At 29.1% G+C, this 22,651-nt stretch overlaps 1 protein-coding gene across 6 annotated transcripts in view; it reads left to right on the top strand.

Annotated features, from left to right (window-relative positions):
• Positions 1-22,651, top strand: part of LOC129957224 (carcinine transporter-like) — a 41,409-nt gene that overhangs the window by 5,276 nt on the left and 13,482 nt on the right. For all 6 annotated transcript variants that reach the window (XM_056069450.1, XM_056069453.1, XM_056069454.1 and 3 more), the window contains exons 5-7: positions 7,139-7,307; positions 9,888-10,014; positions 20,448-20,545. In XM_056069450.1, the coding sequence (XP_055925425.1) occupies positions 7,139-7,307; positions 9,888-10,014; positions 20,448-20,545 (394 nt within the window). The remainder of the gene's footprint in view (positions 1-7,138; positions 7,308-9,887; positions 10,015-20,447; positions 20,546-22,651) is intronic.

Genomic DNA, 22,651 nt, shown 5'->3' with positions numbered 1-22,651 from the left:
TTTTATTTTTTTTTTGTATTTTGAATAATTACTTTAGATGACTCTATTAATAAGTAGTAAATGTTAAATTTTAGTAATAGTTCTTTGACAAATTTTTTATCCATTATCTGTTTTTAACAACAGTGAGTGTGTTCTGAATTCATCTGTAATTCCAAATTTTTTACTACAGCTCACATTTTTTTTTTTTTTAATTTTTTTCTTTTTAGACTGATTTTTGTCTTTTTAGATTTTTACATTTTGTTATAATCACTGAATTTGATTTTTTTTTCAAACACTGATTTCCTAAAGGTGACAATTCAAACAGTTTTAACTGTAAAAAATAAAAGTTGAATGTTCCATTACCAAGATTTGTTTTCTTATCGCTATTTAAGATGGCAGCAACTTGCCAAATATTTTGCAAGCTTTATAACAAAGCTTTAGCCTAATTCTATCTGAAACAAATGTATCATCATAACATTTTAATTAATTGGAAAATTTATATTCAGAATTCCAAGAATCATCTTCCTGATGATTTAAATTTACCAGTTAGGCCAATTTATTCAGAAAAGAAACGAAATGCATTCCCAATGGGTATTAAACAAACCCATTATCTGCAGAAAAAAAAAAAAAAAAAAAAAAGAAAAAAAACTTCTAAGGGAATATTTTAACAGTTTGGATTCTGTTTTGTATTGTAAAGCAACAACTTTCATTGTTTTCATGAAATTATATTTAATATATTATCAATCAATTTTAATTGATGAGGAATTGTTTGACCAAGAAATCATAAACTATCAAATAGTTGTTCAATCACAAATTATCAAATAATTGTTCATTTGCCTTAAGCAACTGAAGAAAAACAAAACAAGATTAAAATACAAAATAAAATAAATTGAGAATAGAATAAGAAAAAAATAAAAGCAAACAAGAATAAAAAAAAAAAAAAAAAATACTAATTCAGTGAACTTTTGAGTTGATGTATTCAGACTAAAAGAAAATTCAAAAATAAATTACTTAGTTACATAGTCTGTTATACTTTCTCCTGTGTGTCTATTTGTGACAGTTCATTCAAATATTTGGATAATATAATGATTAATGATGAACATATTTGAGAATGTATGCTGTACAAATAATAAAAAAGTATTTATTTTCTGGAAACAAAATTGCATGTGAAATATTGGGGTTAAAAATTCCCCAACTGTTAAGATTTTATGGAAAATTTATGAAATCTTCTATCTATGACATCTTGTTATTGTTACTTTTTTAGGGATTTAACTAAGGATGGGAAGTAAGGATTTTTATCCTTACTTGCCATGAGTCTTTTACATCTTGTTTTCAGTTCCTGTCCAATGCTTCTTACTATAGATACTTTAATAAGCATTTTAGATTCTAATGGAGTTTCATTAGTATACAGTACACTATAAAACGCTGAATTGTTAGTAAAAATGTCGGAATTCTCTGACTTAATAGTATCCCTGATGTAAAAAGAAAGCACTTTCTTTTCCTAAAAGCAAAATTTTTATCTGCCATTTCTAAGCAAAAGTCACAAACTTTTTAAAAACCTTATTGTATCATGCACTTACTTGCTACGCAATAACAAAAGCCTTTGAAGTGATATTTGTTTCATTTTTTACTTTTTTAATTAATATGACATTTATGTTTTCAGTCCTTTTTATCATACTACACTTTAAATTTTAAACTGAAACAGCAAAAAAATAAATAAATAAATAAATAACATATTTAAGCCTATATGAATGTATAGGTTGAATTTTTTAAAGATTATACTTATTGTTTTGATTTTGAGGTTGTTCCATCAGCTGAGACAATGCACCACTGAAATTCTTTAAAATGCAACTAAGCCAGCATTGTAGTGAAGCACAAAAATGAGTAAAATATCTAGCATTTGAATAAAAATAGACTGTTTTATACGTATGTTGCAGATTTAGCATGATCCAAGGGGCTCCACAAGGAGGCATGTTCAGATCCTCTATTAGAGAGCAATGCTTGAAGCATTTTTGATGTTTTTGAAATACTTAGTTGATCTATCTTGGCCATTTAATTAATTTACAATTACATTTAATATAAAAATTCAGCTATAGTATATATCTATATATATTTAATTAAAAGCATTAACTTTATTATATAAAACGTATTAGCAAAACTCAAAATAAAGAGCAAAAAATTCTATGCAGTTCTAAATAAAGATGACCTACTAATTAAAAAAGAAAAGGTAAAACCATAAAACTTCATACCTAGAGTAAGGGTCAGTCATTTACAAGAATGACCTACTCAAACAATATCCCCTTAATGGAGTTCACTTTCCACGAGAGAGAACAGAAAATAAAGACATACATATTCTCTTTCTGACATAGTACCCCGCCAAATAGCAACATTGGCGCTGCGTTCCAGCAGATAGAACACCTATTTTATCCAAAGATTATATGTATGCTTCCTCTATAAAAAAATTTAAAAATACAGAGAACAAGTAGTTTAAAATACAGCCAATAAAATAACATTAAAATTATTTTTTACTAGAAAAAAATTAACAAAATTCCTTGAAAAAATAGTCTGTTACAAAATGTGCTGTAGCTGAAAATTATGGATCCGGTTGATTTAAACTGTCATCTATTATTAAAAAAGAAATTAAAAGTGAATCTTAGGCCCATTTTTTTTCCATTTATAGTTGATATAAGGATTTTAGAAGTGAATGAAGTTAGATGTTCCATGAAATAGAAGACTGCACTGCAAAAAGTTAATCTTATAAGCTTTTTTTTTTTTTTTTGCATATTTGAACTACACCTAACACATTATTCCATTGATAATTAATTTTGCACAATTAATGAAATATCCAGAATTGCCTGTGCTCCCCATTAGTTATCTAAATTTAGAAATTATTCAAAAAATTTTGAGAAAATAAAATGTTGAATTACTATTTTAAAATGATATAATGATAAATTGTTTTCAAAATTGCATTTTTTTTTTCTTTTTTTAAAGGATTTTTTTTTAAATATGTGCATTTTAAAATTATTAGATTATGCTAATTAATGAAATGTTTGTTAGTTATCATGTATTCATATATTTTTCAAAATTATTCTCTTTGCTGTGCTAAGGAAATTGCTTTAAAATATATATATATATATATATATATATATAGCTATATAATATGCATATTTTAAAGCAATATATATGTATAATGATATTTTTAAATATTAATGAATTTCCAAATTTTTATCTTAATGTAACCTATATTAATTTCATTCTAAAATGGTCTTTTTTCTTGATCCCATTCCTTTTTTTTACTTAATAAACTTTAACACACACTCTATAACATTGCAAATCTGAGAAATGCTCCGTGTGAAGGAATAAAAATCCTTAATGCCTTCAACATTCTTTTAAAGATACTTAAATTTTCCTATCTTAAATCTACATGTGTCAAAGAAATTCCTATCAGAATTTCATTGTAAAAGCCATTGAAGGCCCCTTTTTGTGCTTTTAGTCTTGTGTCGCAATGTCAATTGACGTATTTCTTGCCACTTATTCTTGCACATAAATTATGCCTCTTCAGATGGAATAAATAAAAGTTAAAAATTTAGAAATGTCTTCTATTCGGTCAGGCATCTGCTAAAATATGTTTTACATACATACATACATACATACATATATATATATATATATATATATATATAATAGTGTGTGTGTGTCACCTTAACATTCTGAATTATTTCAAATTATGTCAGATTTTTACTTCAATCTAATTTTTAAGATTTTTGATCTGGGGTTGCAATCATCCATATGAATAAGTTTGGAATTGTAACTGTTTTTTGTCATTTTTAAAACTTTCAACAAATCTTGTTAAAAACTTAAAAGTAAGCAACAAATTTTAAAACTTTAAAATAATTCTATGACAAATTTGGTAGCTTTATGAATGTCTTCCTGAGTGCTAACACATAGATATTTCCCATTAACATATTTGGGCTAGACTAAATATTTTCAAATTCAATTAGATAATATTTATCAAAGTTTGCTTAGTAAAATTAATAGCTTAATAGCTACAATTACATTAAATAAAAAAAAGCTTAATAGCTTCCTTCATATCATTTTATAGATTTAAGGATTAAGTTCTTTAAAAGTTATATTAATATTCCAATGACCAAATCTTAAAGATATGTATTTGAATGTATGATATTGTTTTACAAAATGGTCTTTTCAATGAATTATTATTTAAAATTTGTAATTTGATCATTAAAATATTAATGCATTGAATATAATTTACAGAATTTTATTAATACAAATGGTAAAGTAATATGCCTTATCAAAATAAACCTATGAAAAATATTAAATTTATGTAAACTTTAATAATATTTGAAAAATGTTTCTACTATAATCATTGAAGAGATGTCTTTAAAGCAGACATTTATTGTCTCTATGTAGTTTATTAATTCATTGCTGTTAAACAGTTGTATATAACAAATAATTTGGTAAGCATTTATCTAAATGCTGAAAATGTTTGATGCTGAATTTTATAATTAAGTGTAAAGGAGTATTATAGCAAATAACATAATTTGTGATGTTATTTGTATATAATTAGTGTTTTATATATTTTTAATGTACACCTTACTTAATGTTTTTTTCTGCTTTTTTTACTAATGATAATATCCTCAACATATTCATTATTATAACCATTTTGGCTTTTGTACTAACTACTCTGTTTCATTTTGCATTTAAAATACATTCCTGTTCACAAATTATTTTGCAGAAACATAATTCTAAACAGTGCTGTTGATTATTTTTATTTTAATCTGCATCACACTTAAATGAAATAAATGTTACAATATAATAAGTATTAATTCTTTTAACTAAATATTTTGCTTTAAAATATCTAGATTTGAAAGAATATAATCTAATTTTCTTTCTCAAAAAAAAAAAAAAAAAAAAAAACCCTTCATTAAGAATATAAATATTCTTAATGAAGGTTTTTTTTTTTTTTTTTCTTCTTGTATCATTATTCACATAGGAACGGTAGTGTAAATTATGATGCAGATTCCTTGGATTTAAAAAATCACTTATTCAGATATATAGATGTATACTTATATAATATAAAACACAATTGTAATGAAGCACAAACTAAAACTATATAATTGTATGAGTAATGAAGGTCATATGTTGTGTTACACTGAATAGTTGGGGCCAATTTTCAAACTGAAACTCCAAAGCAGATTTCCTTTTTATAGCCTAGGGAGAAGCAGGGTTAATTTTCTGGAAAATTATGTCTTGAGAATGTTAAAATCTTACATTTCCCAAACAAACATCTGTCATTGACTTTTGTCACTGTATTAAAATTATTACAAAAATATCTTTGTACTGTTCATTAAAAAAAATGTTGATCTGCCTGTTCCAGCTGCTAGATGTTTACATCACATGTATTCTATGTGATTAAAGATCCTTCCAATGCTATTCCTAATTTTTCTTAATTAATCATTTACTGTAATGTCTTCATGTATGTGTTGCTGTATAAATAAATGCTTTTGATGTTTTGCAATATTTGCTGCACAGATCTCAAACAGTTTTTTGAAAAGTATTTTGTCAAAATTTAGTGATACTAATTTATGCAATCAAAAGGAATTAACTTTATATTTTATTTAATAATGTTTTAATCTTTCATATATTTAACATTATATGAATCATGAATTTTGTTCATAAGCTTTTCTTTTCATTGGTTAGAAATCTCACAAATTATTTCAATTACTATAATCAGAATCCCTATTGTTCTAAACAAAGCTTCATTGAAATTTAAGCAGTAAAATTCTGCTATATGTATTGATTTCAATTAAAAGAGGAAACCAAATTATCTTAAACTAAAAGGACATTGAAAAATATTTTGTTGTCTTTAATATTGCAAGATTTTTTTCTAATTTCTACCTGCAAATCCTTTTACAAAGTTTAGATATTACTCCCCTCCCCCTCAAAGAAAGAAAAATCCTGCTGTTCTGAATTTTTTTGATTATTGCAGTATTTTAAAACATGTTGGATAGAACAAATAAAATTTGGAACAATAATGTTTTATGTCTTGCCTTTCCAATTAGCATCAAAATTTCTGCAAATTTTTATTTAAAAATTTTGACAGATGAATCTAATAAGTAATTAAAAAAAATTTTAAATACATATTTCTACCTTCTTTATGAAGTTCTTTACTGATAAATAAGAATCATTGTCAAAGATTCGTTATATCTTGAAATATATTGAAAAAACAGGAATTCTCATTTAACATTAATAACTGAAAATTTCAATTATTTATAACTTGTAACAGTTTATTTAAAATTACAAAATGCTTTCTGTGAGTTATTTTAATTTGGAGACTTTAAATATATATTGAAATTGGCTGTTACTGTTTTTAAAAATTAAGTTCGTGTAAATCTAAATAATAAAGGTGGCACCTTTCATGAAAAAAAATTCTTTATATATTGATAGTGAAAATACATCAATATTAATAAGAACATAGATAATTTCAGAATAATGAGCACTTTTTCTTATTGTAAATTGTCAGTACAAATTTTATACTTAATGGGAATTTTTATTATTCTCTTTGTCTAAAAACTTCATTTTTTTAAGATTTTAGTGGCAATTCTTATAATAATAAATCAGTATGTATCATAATTCTTTTGAGTCTATGAATGCTTGTTTTCTTATTAACAATTTCTCGTCTTTATCCAGTTCAAGATATAATGCAACACACTTTGAGTTAAAGAAAATGCTATTGTCTGCATCATTTTAGTTATTTTACATATATATTAATCCAGCAGTTATCACAACTTATATTCATCTAAGTGTTCATGTTATGACTTTTTTACAATAATAAAATAAAAAATAAATAACTGAAAAATTATGTAAGAAGGAAATATAAATTGAATTTTTTAAGATTATGCTTGTAATTTTTTTAATTTGCTTATGAAATTGGTTGAAAATAGGTATGCCTTTGTGTAAACATATACATCACATTAGTATTTTGAATTATTTGAAATTATATTAGGCTATATTTGTACAGTAAGTTTTCAAGATTTTTGGATTAATGCCACAATTCTTCCTCGACTAGTATCTTTAGATATTTCTTGAGTTTATATTAAAGCATGTTTAATTTTCTGTCTGTTTTTTTAATTCTCTTTAGGTCTTGAGTACATAGGAGTCAAGAAACGGACAATAGTTATTATCATTTGGTCCATGGGTTATATTGTATTCTCTGCTATATGTCCTTGGATTGCATATGGACTTCGTGATTGGCGTCTTCTTTGTATTATTACTTCTGCTCCTTTGGCAGCAATACCGGTGTTTGGAAAGTAAGTACATTTTTTTTATTTTCATTTCATTTGTTTTTGTAGACAAACTTTTCTCTCTTATTCTAAAACAAGCAAATCCTATGTCATTCTTAAACCCTGTTGAAGATCATTTTATTGCATTCTAAATCAATGGGCATAATTATATGTTGAGCTATGAATTACAGATGAAGGTATTTTGTAAAATCTATCAAGAATGTATATGTGCATTTTTGATTGTTGACATACAGAATATATATATATACATAAACATGTAAAGATTTTTTTAAGCAGTGGTTGAAAAGAGAGAAGGCACTTTCAAATTTTTAAACTTTGCTTTTATTCCAACCCAGGAGGCATAATTTGTTAACCAAAAACATAAATAATCTCATCCCCCTTTATGTTACATCCATATTTTTTCGTGATGTTGAGATTGATCATGTGATCGGAAGTCGTCTAGGAGGCGTTGACTTCCAGTACATTTGATATATAATGAGAAGTTTTTGCTTTGATGCTCTCTTCTTTTGGCTATCTTTTACTGTGTTTATCCTTGAGTTAAATTAATGAAGACATAAATTATCTGCTCAGAGTATATGATTTTTTTTCTTTTTTTTTCTGTTTGTTAAGTTGTATTTTTGCATGATGAACTTTATGATGCCAAGCAGTTTTGAAATAAAGAAGTGATTTGAAGGCATTTTTGTTGTTGCCATTCAGGTTTTGATACATCTGTGCGACTATGTTGCCACATAATTTATGAACAAGAAGCACAGACAAAACATCCATTTAGAGCACGGCACAAGAGCAGAAGAAAACGAAAAAAGGGGGCAGAAAATATTTTTCCCGACTTATTTATACTATGAGATTTTGAAGGATTTCTTTACACTTGTATTAGGCAAGGGAAATTCAGATATCTTTTAATAACATTTCCTTGGCTGGACAATTTTTTATCCCTTCACTCAGAGTGAGGAACCTCTGACTTAAGCATTTTTATAGCCTCTTTTTACATATTGTAAAAACTCCATTCTTATTTTTCTAGGATATAATTTGAATTTTCATTATAAACTTCTGAATTGTTAGAAATCAGATTTAATAATCTGAGAAATTTCTCTTCAAAAAATATCCTTTTGATATACACTCACAAAGTTATTAGCTACTTTAAATAAAATGAAAAAGAAATCATTTTCTCTGCATTGGAAGTTTTTTACTTACATCAGTTCTTATATACATTGAGGGGGTAGAGGTTAATATGTAGTTAGTGACAGTTTAATTTAACTTCAAAATGTATCAGTACACCCAATTTAATGATCCTGAATAGGAACTTTTTGCATGTAAAAAGATTCGATGCATTTAATTAATTACTAACAATGAGTATCAATATTCTGTGTGATGGAATTCTATGATTAAAATGAAAATTACTTTATTGTGGAACATTTATATTCTGAAGTGCATTTAAAAATTTAAAGGGTGTTTTATAGCATTTATTCAGGACATTCTGACCTAATTTATTTTCATATGCATTTTTATTGGAATGCATTGAAGCAAAATAAATATTACGATGATCAATAAAAATCATAAGCAAAGCATAATATTCTTTCAATATGTATCATCATTCATTTTTATACATATTAAATAAAATTATTCTTTTCCTCTGAGAGGATAAGAATTTTCTATTCCAAACAAAAGGAAAAGATTGATTTTGATAGGTTTACCTGTATTTAAAGTCCTCTTAGTTAAACTCTCTATGCATTTTGACTTGTAAAAGAAAAGAAAAAAAAAAAAGAAATTATTTGATCTGTTTATATATAATAATATAATATTCTTCTATAGTTGCAAAAAACGCATTTAGCCAATAAAAATGGAAACCAATTTTATTATTCCTTGATTCATTTTGCCATTGTTATTCTGAAAATTTCGAAAGGAATGCCTGAAAATAATTTCTATTTTTAATGATTGGTTGTAATTAAAATTTTAAAACATAAATATCATTTATTTTATTAATTTATGTGGTATATTGAGAAATCTTCTTTGATTTAGTATATTGTCTTTCACATTGAATGACTAAATATTATTGTGTCAGTTTTAAATGCAAAATTAGTTGAATCTATTATATTTTCATACATTTGTTAATTTGTTTTTATTAAATAAACTTATAAAATATGGGAGATACTTTATTTTTTACAAAGTATAAAAAAAATTATCTTTTAATAGAAAATTTGTTTTTGCTGAATTATGTTAATTAATTATAAAATATAAATTTTTAAAAAACTAAAAATTGAAATATTTTACTTTTAGAACATAACCTTTTCTGAAGTGCTGTTAATAGTACATAACTAACATTGTAAAATAATAAATATTAAATGTATTGACTGTTTACTGAACTGTGCTCATTAATCTTCAAACTTCCTTCAAAAAAAAAAAAAAAAAAGATTTAATCAGCTGTTAAAGCATTTTGCATGTTTTTTTATCCCAGAATTCAATTGTGATTTATTTAATCTAATTGGAGATATTAATTTCTGAAAATTTAGTTAATGTATTGACATAACTTTTCATTTTAAATTGTTGTTAATGTTTTTTTTTTTTTTTTTTTTTTTTTTTCATACTTAGATTTGTTCCAGAATCTGCTAGTTGGCTGCTGACTCAAGGTAGAAAGAAAGAAGCTGTTAAACTTTTGAAAACAGTTGCTAGGATTAATAAAAGGGAATATCCAGAGGAATTTGGCGAGAGATGTTATGTATGTACTGTTTCATTTCCATTATTTTAGTAATGCTGTTTCTTGTTAATTCATATTGATCTTAAATATTAAAAGTATTTATGTAATTATGTTTTGTAATTAAATAACCACTAAATCTGAAGTCTTATCTATAAATCTACATGAGATTTTTTACCTTCCCATTTAAAAAACAATAAATTTCTTGTTGAGTTGTATTTAAATATTCAGTACAATATATATGCAGAATAACAAAAGCAATTTGATATAAATGCATTTTCAATTTGGTGTATCTTTTTATACAGAATATTTGACATCCATATATAATTACCTTGATTTTTTTTTTTTTTTTTTTTTTTTGTAATTTTTGGTAATTGATACTGAAATATTATCAAATTTAATTCTTCTATAAAAGTTTGAAGACTTATCCGTGATTAAAAATAACTTTTTGTAAGTGTAATTCAGTTATTTGAAACATTTGTCCCTCAAACTTAAAAATAGTCATTGCAAAAGCAGCTTTCAACCTAAACTTCTTTTAATTATGGAATTGAATGGTTCAATCTGTTAGGGGTAGGCTAATTTGTTGTATGACAGCAGTTTTTCCAAAGTTAGTTAATTAAGCAATGATAATGAATTCTTTAATTAATTTCTCATCATAATGATAATTCTCTTATTTTATTAATTAAACCCTAATTAGCATTTTTAATTTCTGATCAGTGTGATAATAATATCAGTCTTCAAAAGTGAATTTATACATTAGCAAATAGGATGCATTAAAACTTTATTAAACCAAAAAAATGCAACTGATTATCAATTTCTTCATCAGAGTATAAAATTGCATTTGCAGTAAACTGCATGATTACCTTCTGTTATAATTTGCTGAAAACATTTATTGATTTGATGCAACTTCATTTTGTTGTGTTGATATGGTCATTGGATAATTCAATTGGCATTTTTTTCTCTCTCTCCCTTAGCTTAAATTTTATGGTTATTGTAAAATTTTGTATTAAAAAACTTTTAGACTGATACCTGATTTCTCATTGTATGATTTATATTGCTTGATAACAAAATATTTTCAAAACAAAAGTAATTTATAAGACTGTTTAACAGCTTAAATTCAAAGCTAAAATTATAGGTATGCATCTACATTAATAACTTCAATAATCTTTGTGTAGCAAGGTGCTAATATTTGAAAAATCTTTCATATGACCATCATCTCCAGAATGCATTTCTACTTTGTACTATTTTGAAGTTCCACTTTGTGCTTGATGTTGAAGTAATTAGCGAATTCCACACACACAACACACACACATATATATATAATTACATACACACATATATATGTAAGCATTATTTTATGTGAAGCAGAATGCAGTTTCAAAGACATTGAAGAAACTGTATTTTTTAAAGTTCAATTTATTCTTTCTGGAAGGCAAGCATGATTATTTACAAGAAGGCACGGACTAGGTACGTCCGCCACAGTGCGGCACAAAAGCAGAAGTCGAAAAGGAGCAAAATAAATTATCCCTGGTCTTATATAACCTGAGATTTTGATAGGGAAAATATTTCTTCATAGTGCTAATATATTAATAAGATTTTGATAGGGATATCTGACGCATGTCTATCACAAGTAAAGGAAATACAAGGATCTTTTAAAAAGAATATGCTTACTGTACATTTTTCTACCCCTTCACACGGAGTGTGGAAAAGTTAGGCTTTTAGCTGATTCAGCAATTTTATAAAGCTTTTCTTGAATTAAGTAGAGACAGTGGAATTGAATCACAAAATAATATTATAGAATGAAGCTACTATGGGCTAAATTAAGATAAAACCTTTGAAATTCAAGTTTAAAATATCATTGCACATATATATATATATTTAAGCAATTTCAAGGCTGAGAAGAGAAAGCATTTTTAAACTCAATTTATTCCATCCAGGGAGGCATAATTTATGTGCAAGAAGCGATGACGAAACTGATATCCATTTACAAATGATACAAAAAGAATGAATTATTTTTTCGCTCTTCTTTATTTATATAAAGAAGAGCAAAAAAAGAATGAAATATTTTTCTTTAGTGATTTTATACTATGAGATTTTGATAGGGATTTCTTTGATACGTGTCAATTTAGGAAAGGGGATCTCGGTATCTTTAAAGGAATACTGCAAACATTAAGAATTTTTATCCCTTCACTCGGAGTGTGGGAACCCACTGATTTCAACAGTTTTACAGAGCTTGTGTAGGATTAGTTAAATAAAGATGGAATTGGATCAGGAAGTAGGAGAACATTTTAGAGTGAAGTTAATATGGGTTAAATTAAGATAAAATCTTGAAAATTAATTAGGATTTAAATTAGATTAAGATATATATTCTAATTTAAAATTTCATTTGAAATTTTTTATTTTATCTAGATGTTATTAAAAGACAAGGGTTTCCATAAACATGATGTGTTCTAGATCTTTCTGCACATTACATTATTGCAGAAATTTGGTTTAAAATAAAAGAATAAATGCATTATTTCCCTGAGAGTGTGTGAAAATATTCAATTAAGAGTTGATTATTATATCAACACTTTCAATTTTTCATTGTTTATAATTTTTTGCATTTATTGCTCTTATTTTTAATGAAATTGTTTCTCAATTTTTCTCATTCCATGTACAAGTCCATGCTTTTTCAAAATATTCATGGCCTTGACTTGTTTAAGTTTTCATTGAATTAAAATAAATAACATTGTCTATTGAATTTATATGCATTTAGTCTGCCACCATGGTTTTTCTTTTCTTTCTTTTTTGCTAGATAAAAAAAGCTGATAAATTTAATGAAAAAAAATATTTGATTGCTTAATCGTGGAATTCACCTTTTTATCTTGAGATATGTGCCTTAACTATTAATAAAAAAAGAATATTGGAAGTACATAACACAGCTTTCAGAAGTGTAGTTAGTGGTATTCTATTTTGCTGTAAACTGCTGATTGCAGTTGTCAGATATGAGATATATTTTCTAAAATTGAAAGGCAAAGCGATTTCTGTTCACATATTTCCAAATTGTTTTGATATTTGAAAATTAGGTTTTATAATGCAATATACACTGAAGAACCAGAAGAACTGGTATAGCAGGTCGTATGCAAATAATTGAGGTGTGCAATCAATCAGTGTAACGTGATGCAGTCGACACTGCATATATGAGACAATAGGTGTCTGAGGAGGCTATTACATTTTTTCTCTTTTATTCCACATTTCTCTCGCTAGCTACCATCATGAGCGGTAGCGATACAGTGGAGGAGAGCGCTAAGCGCATTCGTGCCGAGGACTGTGATATCGATGGTGAAACTTCTCAGCAATGCCATTGCATTGAACGGTTCTTTTTAGAGCAACAAATGGATTTCTGTCATATGCAAGTAAAAGGGCTTTCCAATGCTATTGATTATTACCAAAAATCAGGTTTCGACACCACTCAATTAGAATTCACGACAATTCAGCAAAAACACCGGGAGATCCTAGAAAAGATCGGAGCACTCTCTGGTGAGTTGACTATTCTTCCTAATTGTTGTGACAGTATGTGAGAGCTAGGATAGAGAATCAATTAAAATTCACCCTATCCCTCAAAAGAAAATCGGCTAAATTGACACAGGATAATTCCTCCATTCCTACTAAAGAAATAGAAACAGCAAATAAATATGCACCCCTCGAAAAAAATTAATATCCACACTGAGGAAACAGTATTTCCAATCATGAAACTATCTCCCAATATGCTTAAATACAGCCATGAATATCCTGAAATTCTCTCCCAAATAAGGAAGTTCTGTGGACCAACCAAAGATAAATTCACAAGGGGATATGTTAAAATATTCCCTAGTAACGCAGAACACCATCACAAAATTACAAACTTCTACAAAACAGAAGGTTACAACTTCTACATCAACAAGCCTCATGACGAGAAGCCCTTTAAAGTCATTGTTAAAGGTTTATCTCATGAACATAGTACTGAGGAACTTAAGGACACACTAACACAGGTACACAATTTACCAGTTAATAAAGTAACCCAACTGACACAATTAAGAACAAGAAGGCTGCTCCCCTTCTTCCTCATTGAATTTCGAGGAACATCTGAGGCTCAAAAAATATTTAACATCAAGCACATAAACTATCTAAAAACTACAGTTGAACCTTTTAGAGGCAGAAAAACTATCCATCAGTGCTACAAATGCAATCTATTTCATCACACAGCTGAATGCTGTGAAATGAAGCCACACTGTCTAAAATGCAACCAAGAACATCTTACAAATCAATGTTTTGTAAAAGAAAAAATTCTTGAACCTAAATGCCTTAACTGTCACAAAATTGGTCATGTCGCATCATACAGGGCTGTGAAGCCTTCTCCAAGCTCGTCAATAACACCACTCCCATAGATAATTATTATAATCAATCAAAGAGAACAATAAATATTGAGGAGACACTTACTCAGAAAAGCAAAACTTACGCCGAACTCTTTAATGGCAACCTAACTCAACAGAGGGAGCCATGAGACATCGCAAATGTAAGCATAAGCAAAACAGGTAACTCAGATAGCATTAATCTAACGGCAACTCTTGGAGATAGTTTCATAAGAGATATAGCGGAAGCCACTAACGAATTAAGGAAGGTCATCAAATCCTATCCAAATTTATTTACTGCTCTCAGGCAATTAAAGTATGCAAAAACAATTGATGATAAACTCCATCTGTTAATGATGGCTTTTGATAGCCCTGATAATAAATACAGACAGCTAATTCAATCTTAATCAGTTGAGCATCATATACTAGAAAGCAAATGCGATCAAGAATAAAATAAATAAATTGAGACTGTTTGTAAATAAGTATAACTCTGATATTATTTTAATTCAGGAAACACATCTGAGACCACAAAGGAAAATCTTTCTGGAAAATTATGCTGCTTACTACAGCTATCATGAAATAACTAATCTCAACCAAAACGCAGCAGGAGGAACAGCAATTTTAATTAAAAATAACATTCCCCATTATGAATTAATCCACCAACCCTTCATCATGTAGAAGCCAGTGTAGCTGTAATTAATTTTAAAAATAATGACCCTATTACATTCTCCTCAATTTACATTCTCCCCAGCTTTGACCCTTCCCTATTCACTTTTGATATAGAAACCCTAATACAAATTAGCCCCAATCAAATAATAGCAGGCAACTTTAATGCACATCATAAAACTGGGGTTTTCAATATAATACAGCTAGAGGAATCTCACTAAAAACATTCTGTAATAGAGTAGGTATAGATATTTTCTCCCCACCTCTCCCACAAGATTTGGTTACTATTCTGCAAGCACCATCGATCTAGTTTTAGTAAAAGATTTTATCTACCCTTATGAAATAAATTCAATACCTGAATTAAGCTCAGACCATAACTCTGTAATGATTAATTTTTTCATTAAATACTCCCTCGCAGACAACCCAGGTAAAATTAAAACTAACTGGAACCTTTTCAAAAACAACTTAGCCAATACTAAAAATCTAAATTTCATTAATATAGCCACTGAAAACCAAATAGATGACGTTGTTAATAAAGTAGAAAACTTAATTAATCAAAATAAGATCACCGCATCTAAACCCATTTCCACAAATAAATTTTTCTTCGACCCACAAATAAAACAACTCAAGAAAGAATGTTACTGTGCCAGAAAAATGTTTCAACAAACCAGGGAACCAGCCTTCAAGAAAATTACAAATAAACTAAATAAAGAAATTACCAAACTGAACCATAAAACCAAACAAAACAGCTTCATAGAAAAAATTATTAACGCTAATGCAGAGGACAACACGATATGGGAACTTGCCAGACCATTTAAAAAGAAATCCAAAAATATGACGTACCTATACTTTAGCTCTTACTGTCGAGGAAAAAGCTGAATGCATAACCAACAGCCTAGAAAAACAATTCCAAAATAATGAAACCATTGATGTAAACACAGAAAACTTAGTTAACAAAATTTTTGCTCATTTTAAATTTAATAAAAATACACTCATAGAAATTAAAGATCCCCCCCCCCCCATTCCAAGCAAAATTAAATTAGCAATTAAAAAATTTAAAACCTATAAATTCCCCGGACACGACTGAATCAATAATAAAATGCTCAAAAATCTTCCAGATAACATCATCTTTGAACTAACAATTCTTATCTACAAAATTTTAATTATTGGTTACTTCACCAAAAGAATGAAAACAGCTACTGTAGTACCTATACACAAACCTGGTAAAGACCGAACCAACCCCACAAACTATAGACCCATTTCCTTGCTACACATCAATAAGTAAATTAAGTGAACACATCATTCAAAAAAGATTAAATAGATTCCTTGAAGAAAATAAAATTCTTATTCCAGAACAATTCGGTTTCAGAAAAAAATCTTTCAACATCTCACCAACTATACCGTGTTACTGAATTTGTCGAAGAAGCATTCCAAAACAAACAAAAAGCCGCGGCAGTATTTTTAGACATACAGAAAGCCTTGGATAGAGAATGGCAGTACGGATTAATTTACAAATTAATTAACTACAATATCCCTAACTGCCTTATTCAAATCATTTATCCTTATTTATTAAACCGCAAATTTAAAGTCAGTTAAAAATGAAATTTCCTCCGAAATGAATATCATAGCAGGTGTAGCCCAAGGCTCCAAAATTGGTCCAGTTCTGTTTTCCATCTTTATTAATAATATCCCGAAACAGTTTAATACTATATTATGTATCTTCGCCGACGTCACAGCCATCCTTGCAAAAAACCCAAAATGAATACAAATTGCACTCAATAGACACCTCAAAAAACGAAGACTGGTTTGATAAAAGGAAAATTGCAATTAACATCACCAAAACCGAAGCAATAATAATTCATAAATGACCGCTCAATAAAACATACCCCCAGCTTAAAATTAATGACAAAATTATCCCGAGGTCTCAGATCTGCAAATACCTTGGCGTAATATTAGACAGAAAACTGACATGGAAAACCCATTTTATTTACATTAAAATAAGTTCCGAGATCTTGCACGTAAATTTTTCTCTCTTATATCAAGGAACTCCAAAATGAATAGGGAAAATAAATTACTTATTTACACAGCCTATCAGCGTCCAGTACTTACATATGCCTGTCCAGTATGGGGGTACGCTGCCAAAAGTAACTTCAAATTAATTGACCAACAGCAAAACCAAATTATTAAAAATATTTGTAAAGCCCCAGTGCTATAAAAACAACTTACTAACTTACCCTACACTAAAATAAAATCACAAAGTCCCCGTTTACTTTCGGCAGCATACCCACTCACCCACTCCACTAGTATCAACCAATAGCATAACGTTTTTTCACAGCTCACATTCTCTCAGCCAATCACAACCCTAGCTTCACCCAGAACCTCTACTTAGACAATACACACTCTTCTCCATTACCCTAAGTATTCCATGGCAATATAACAAGAGTCATAGCTCTAACAGTCACAATCAATAAGGGGATAGTAGCGAACTGCCGGCCTGCTCAAGGATGGGGATTCCCCCTCACTGACCTCTTTCTGCCAAAACTAACCTAACAACTTGACGTCATAGAATATCACAATATTTAGCTTTTAAGATTACCCATTACTTATACTTTTTTTTTTCTTTTCCTTATTTTTAAAATTTTTTCTCCTTGTTGATTCTAACAACTAATTAATTACTTATAAATTAAGTAATTAAGGAACTACCAAACCCCACAAACTTAACTTTTTTTTTCTGTATCTCTCACTACTAACAAAGCACAGTAGTATTATGTTAGACTAAGTTGCAATGCATCTGCCCAGCATATTTAAGGAATGGAGGTGATAGGCGACTACGCCCTGGTCCTCTCAACTAATACTCTATAGGCTGGCAATAAGAGGATAGTCCTTCTCCGAGGACGGGAGCCCCGACAAGCCTGCCATCGTAGTCGTAGGAGGTTATTACATCGATTCTTGCTGTCACAATGGCAGGTTATCAAGATTTAAGTGATTTTCAATGGAGTCTAATCATCGGCGCTTGAGAGATGGGGCACATCATTTCCAAAGTAGCGATAAAATTTGGATTTTCGCGCACGACCATTTCAAGAGTGTACTGCGAATATCAGGTTTCTGGTAAAACTTGAAATCGCCGACAGCGGTGCGGCCGGAATGCAAGCTCATCAACAAGTGTCAGCGTATGCAGCGTTCAACGTACCCTTATTTATATGGGCTTTCGTAGCCGCAGACCATCTCATGCACCATTGTTGACTCAGCAGCACAAAGCTCTGCACCTTGCTTAGGCTCTCCAACACCATCATTGGACTCTTAATGATTGAAAAAACGTCGTCTGGTCTGACGAGTCAAGTTTCCAATTGTATCGTGAGGATGGCCGTGTACAGGTGTGGAGAAGACCCCTAAATCCATGGATCTCTCATGCTTACAAGGAACTTTTCAAGCTGATGGAGGCTCTGTGATGGTATGGGGTGTGTGCATTTGGCATTAAATGGGACCGTTGATACGTCTAGATTCAACCATTACCGGTCAATGCTACGTTAACGCCTTTTCTGAACACCTGCATGCATTCATGTCCTGTTCGCATAGCGACGGACATGAACAGTTCCAACAAGATAATGCATCACCCCCTCAGGTCCACAGTAGCTACCGGGTGGCTTGAGGAGCCCTCTTCTTAATTTTGTTCCTTCCCCTGATATGAACATAATCGAACATATCTAGGATGTTTTGAAACGTGCTGTCATCAGGAGATTGCACTTCCATGGTTTTGTGAACTGTCCTGTAGGAATCATGGTGTGAATTGTCTACAGAATATCTTCACACATCAATTGAATCAATGCCACGCCGTGTTGTGGCACTTCTGCATGCTCATGGGGGCTCTACACGATATTAGATTGGTATACCAGTTTTTCTGGCACTTCAGTGTATATGTTTTTAGCAAATTTTTGAGAAAATGCTAAGAACAAATTCAAAAGCAGATGGTATGATTTAAATTCGAAATTGGCTTGACTTTTATGGGAAGCAAATATGGAAATTGAAAACTGTTTCTATCTTAAATTTGCTATAAAATGTAATAAAGAATAAAAAAACTTAAATTGCAAAGAACACTTTGTATTAGAGTGGAACATTATCAATTGAAAAATATTGGAGACTGATTTCTCAAAATAAATCGAAATAGGCTTTGGGAACTCTTGAGTTATTGCCATCAGAATGAAAATATTTTGATCAAAGCATTAATATTTTGATCATTAAGTAATATAAGTATTATTATAATTTTTTCTGTTTGAAACATAAAATTTGTAACCCTTTGCAGTCCAACATCAAATCTGACTTGACATGCAGAAATATTCATCATTTTCTCATTCTTCTTAGATAATGATTGTTGTAAAAGCTGTGTAATAGCAAAAGTATCACATTAAGTTTTATGAATTATAAGAAACCTATTTGTATGATTTTTAGCTTCCTAGGTATTGGAATATTTACACTCACATGTGTATAATTATGAATATTGATTCTTCACACTGTAAAAGATTAATTAATTAGTCATGTCAATCAACTTTTATCAAATACATTTTATCACAAAAAAGATACATTATTTTAACAATGTCATTTTTATCACATTTTTTTAAATTATACATCTGCAGTAATGTTAGAGCATTCTGAATGATTAACTATATCTCAAATTGGTGATGTTTTTGTAATTTGAAAACTTTGCTTTGTAAAAAAAAAACTCTCTTCACCTCTATTTCATTCATTCTGACAGAATCTTATGAATTGATTCTTCAGCACTTTTGTTCTATAGAAGAAACTGCTTAATTTAAACTCATTTTTTTAATATTATTCAATTAAAAAAAAAGGGATGTCTCAGATTTTCCACCTAGGTATTCATGTAAACTCTCCAAGCATGTGAGCTGTTGCCAAATGACAATTAAAAATTTGACTTAATTTTGCATTTGGGAATACTTACTGATTACAGTAATACCCATGTTATATAACAGGAAATGTTTAATAATATATAAAAATTTATAAGGTTAAAAGAAATTTTTGGAACTTTTGTTATCTTTTTTGTGCTAAAGCTTTGTTTCATATAACAGAGCATTCTTTTGGGATTTAACAAGTTCATTATTTATGGATTACTCATTATTTAAAAATGTGACCTACCTAAAATTTATAATGGCTACAAATATTGATTTTTTTTTATGTATATTTTACATAGTTTATGAAAATTGTCTTTAGTTATTTAAAAATTTATGTACACTTTGTTGCCTTCTTTATCCTATTGAAAAGGAAATATTAATAGTAAATTTTGTATAAAAACATTATTAATAAAAAAAATAATTATGTAATTTATAGCAAAATAGTTGGATAATCTCATAGTGGTTATTCATTATTGTTCAATAATTATTTTTTTAAACTATTTTTTCCCCCTTGTAGGATAAAAACAACAAAGATACTAGCAAAGATACTACAGTTTTAGATTTGTTTAGAACTCCTAGATTGAGATTGAACAATGTAGTTCTAGCTATTACATGGTATGTATGTAATGTATTAAACATATTATTATGGTTAAAAAACATACAAACAGATCCATAATTTATATATAATATTTAAATATCAATTTAGAAAATACTTTGCATTTGTAAATTTCAGCAAATAATTTTCTTGTTCAGATTTTGAAAATAATGAAATCTGTTTTTCATTTAAGTAACATACTAAATTTTAAACCTATTACTTTAATCTTTTAAATGGACAATTATTTTGCTTGAATAATTTTTCAGACCTTAAGAAATGAGCCTTTGATATTGACAAATGATACAATTTATATTCAATCCAATTTTAGGAATTGAGTAATTATTTAGTTTCCGTGCATTACAAAGTAAGAATCTGAGGGCACGGCAGTGCCCCCGCCAAATCGAGCAAAAACAAGCGGCACGGCCGTACCATTCTTTTCTCGAAGCAGTTCAGGTCATTTTCGACTCCCTATAACTTCGTTGTGGATAAAACTAGAAGCCCGAATTTTTAGTAACCAAGCAGGCATTATATAAACACGGTTTATTTCAAATTTCATTAAATTTGAACCAGTAGTTTAAGAATTATAACTAGTCAAAGTTTGTGAATATGTCACTGACTGACTGACCGATCATCAAAACTCTAAGGCACTTCTAGCAGACATAGAAGCTTCAAATTTAGAATACAATTAGTGTTTAGTGTATGAATCAAGGAAAAACTAAAATATGCGTTTAATAATGGACGGATCAGTAAATTTCTCAAAGTTTCGAGCATTATCCATTTTGTCGGCAAATTCGTCGTCAAGTTTGTCACCAAGCTCTGGGTTCACTGGCTCGGCATCCGACAGCATACAATACAGATTACTGTAAAACGGTCTTTCTTATGATGACACTCTTCGCACTGGGAAGCAAAATTACAGATTTGTAACAATATCTAAATTAAAATAATTCAATTTGAAGCTGTGGAAGCTGCAAACGCAACTGGTGACTTTCAGAGAATCAATCTTGTAGAAGAAGAGCAAACTGATCTTCAAAGTATGATCGCAAAACTTAATGCCGATCGAAATGATCACAAATAAAATGGACACAACTGATAATAACGCTGACGTTGTACGCTGTTTTGTGAGTGGAACTGGTGGCACTGGAAAGAGCTTTTTAATAAAAGCTCTGAAAGTTTGGGTTAAGATGTATTTAAACAAAAAAGTGGCAGTTAGTACTCCAACAGGAATAACTGCATTCAATGTGAATGGATTGACTATACATAGACTATTTGCAGCTGCCTGTAGAACACAAGCAAACACCGAAGTACAAGCCACTTTCTGATGAAGTGTCCCAAGTTCTGAGATCAGATTTGAAAGAAGTAGTGTTGTTTATCATAGACGAAGTGTCGATGATATCCAATGTTACTTTAACATATATTCATTTACACTTATCTGAAATATTCGACACAAGCGACGATCAGAATGGGTAGTTTCAGAGATGTCTTACAGCATCCGCCGGTAAGAGAAAAGTCATCTTTTGAAAAACTATCAACTGCTGATACTAACAAGTTGTTAGGTTCCCTCAGTATACCGAATCTGTGGATTGAACTGTTCATATACGATGAACTTGCAATTAACATGCGACAGCTCAATGATTCTGACTTTGTTGAAATGCTAAATAGAATAAGATTAGGTGTGACTACACAAAAAGACTGCGACTTACTCTCGACTTGATTAATAACCCTCAAATCCAATTCAAAGAAAACAGATTAATTGAAATAATTGAACACCTCTCGAAACTTCCTATGATACCGTTTGCTTATTACCTACAAAAAACATGTGTCAACAATTAAATACTGCAGTGCTTAAATCTCTTCCACATCCCGCTATAAAACTTACAGCTGTAAATAGCATAGATTACCCCAGATACCTAACAAAAAGAGCTTCGTGAATGCATACAAAAATATGAAGAGGATGCTTCTATGACTGCAGGCCTGGAAGAGAACATAATTATAAAAATAGGAGCAAAAGTCATGTTAAGGCGAAATATTGACATGAGTCTTGGTTTAGTTAATGGTTCTAAAGGTATAGTGCAAAGAGTAAAGGTTGATCTGAAAAATACAAAAATAATTAAGAAAATATACATTAT

Source organism: Argiope bruennichi, chromosome 11 (genome assembly GCF_947563725.1).
Source record: "Argiope bruennichi chromosome 11, qqArgBrue1.1, whole genome shotgun sequence".
Classification (NCBI taxonomy): Eukaryota; Metazoa; Arthropoda; class Arachnida; order Araneae; family Araneidae; genus Argiope; species Argiope bruennichi.
This window is presented reverse-complemented; position numbering and strand designations above follow the sequence as displayed.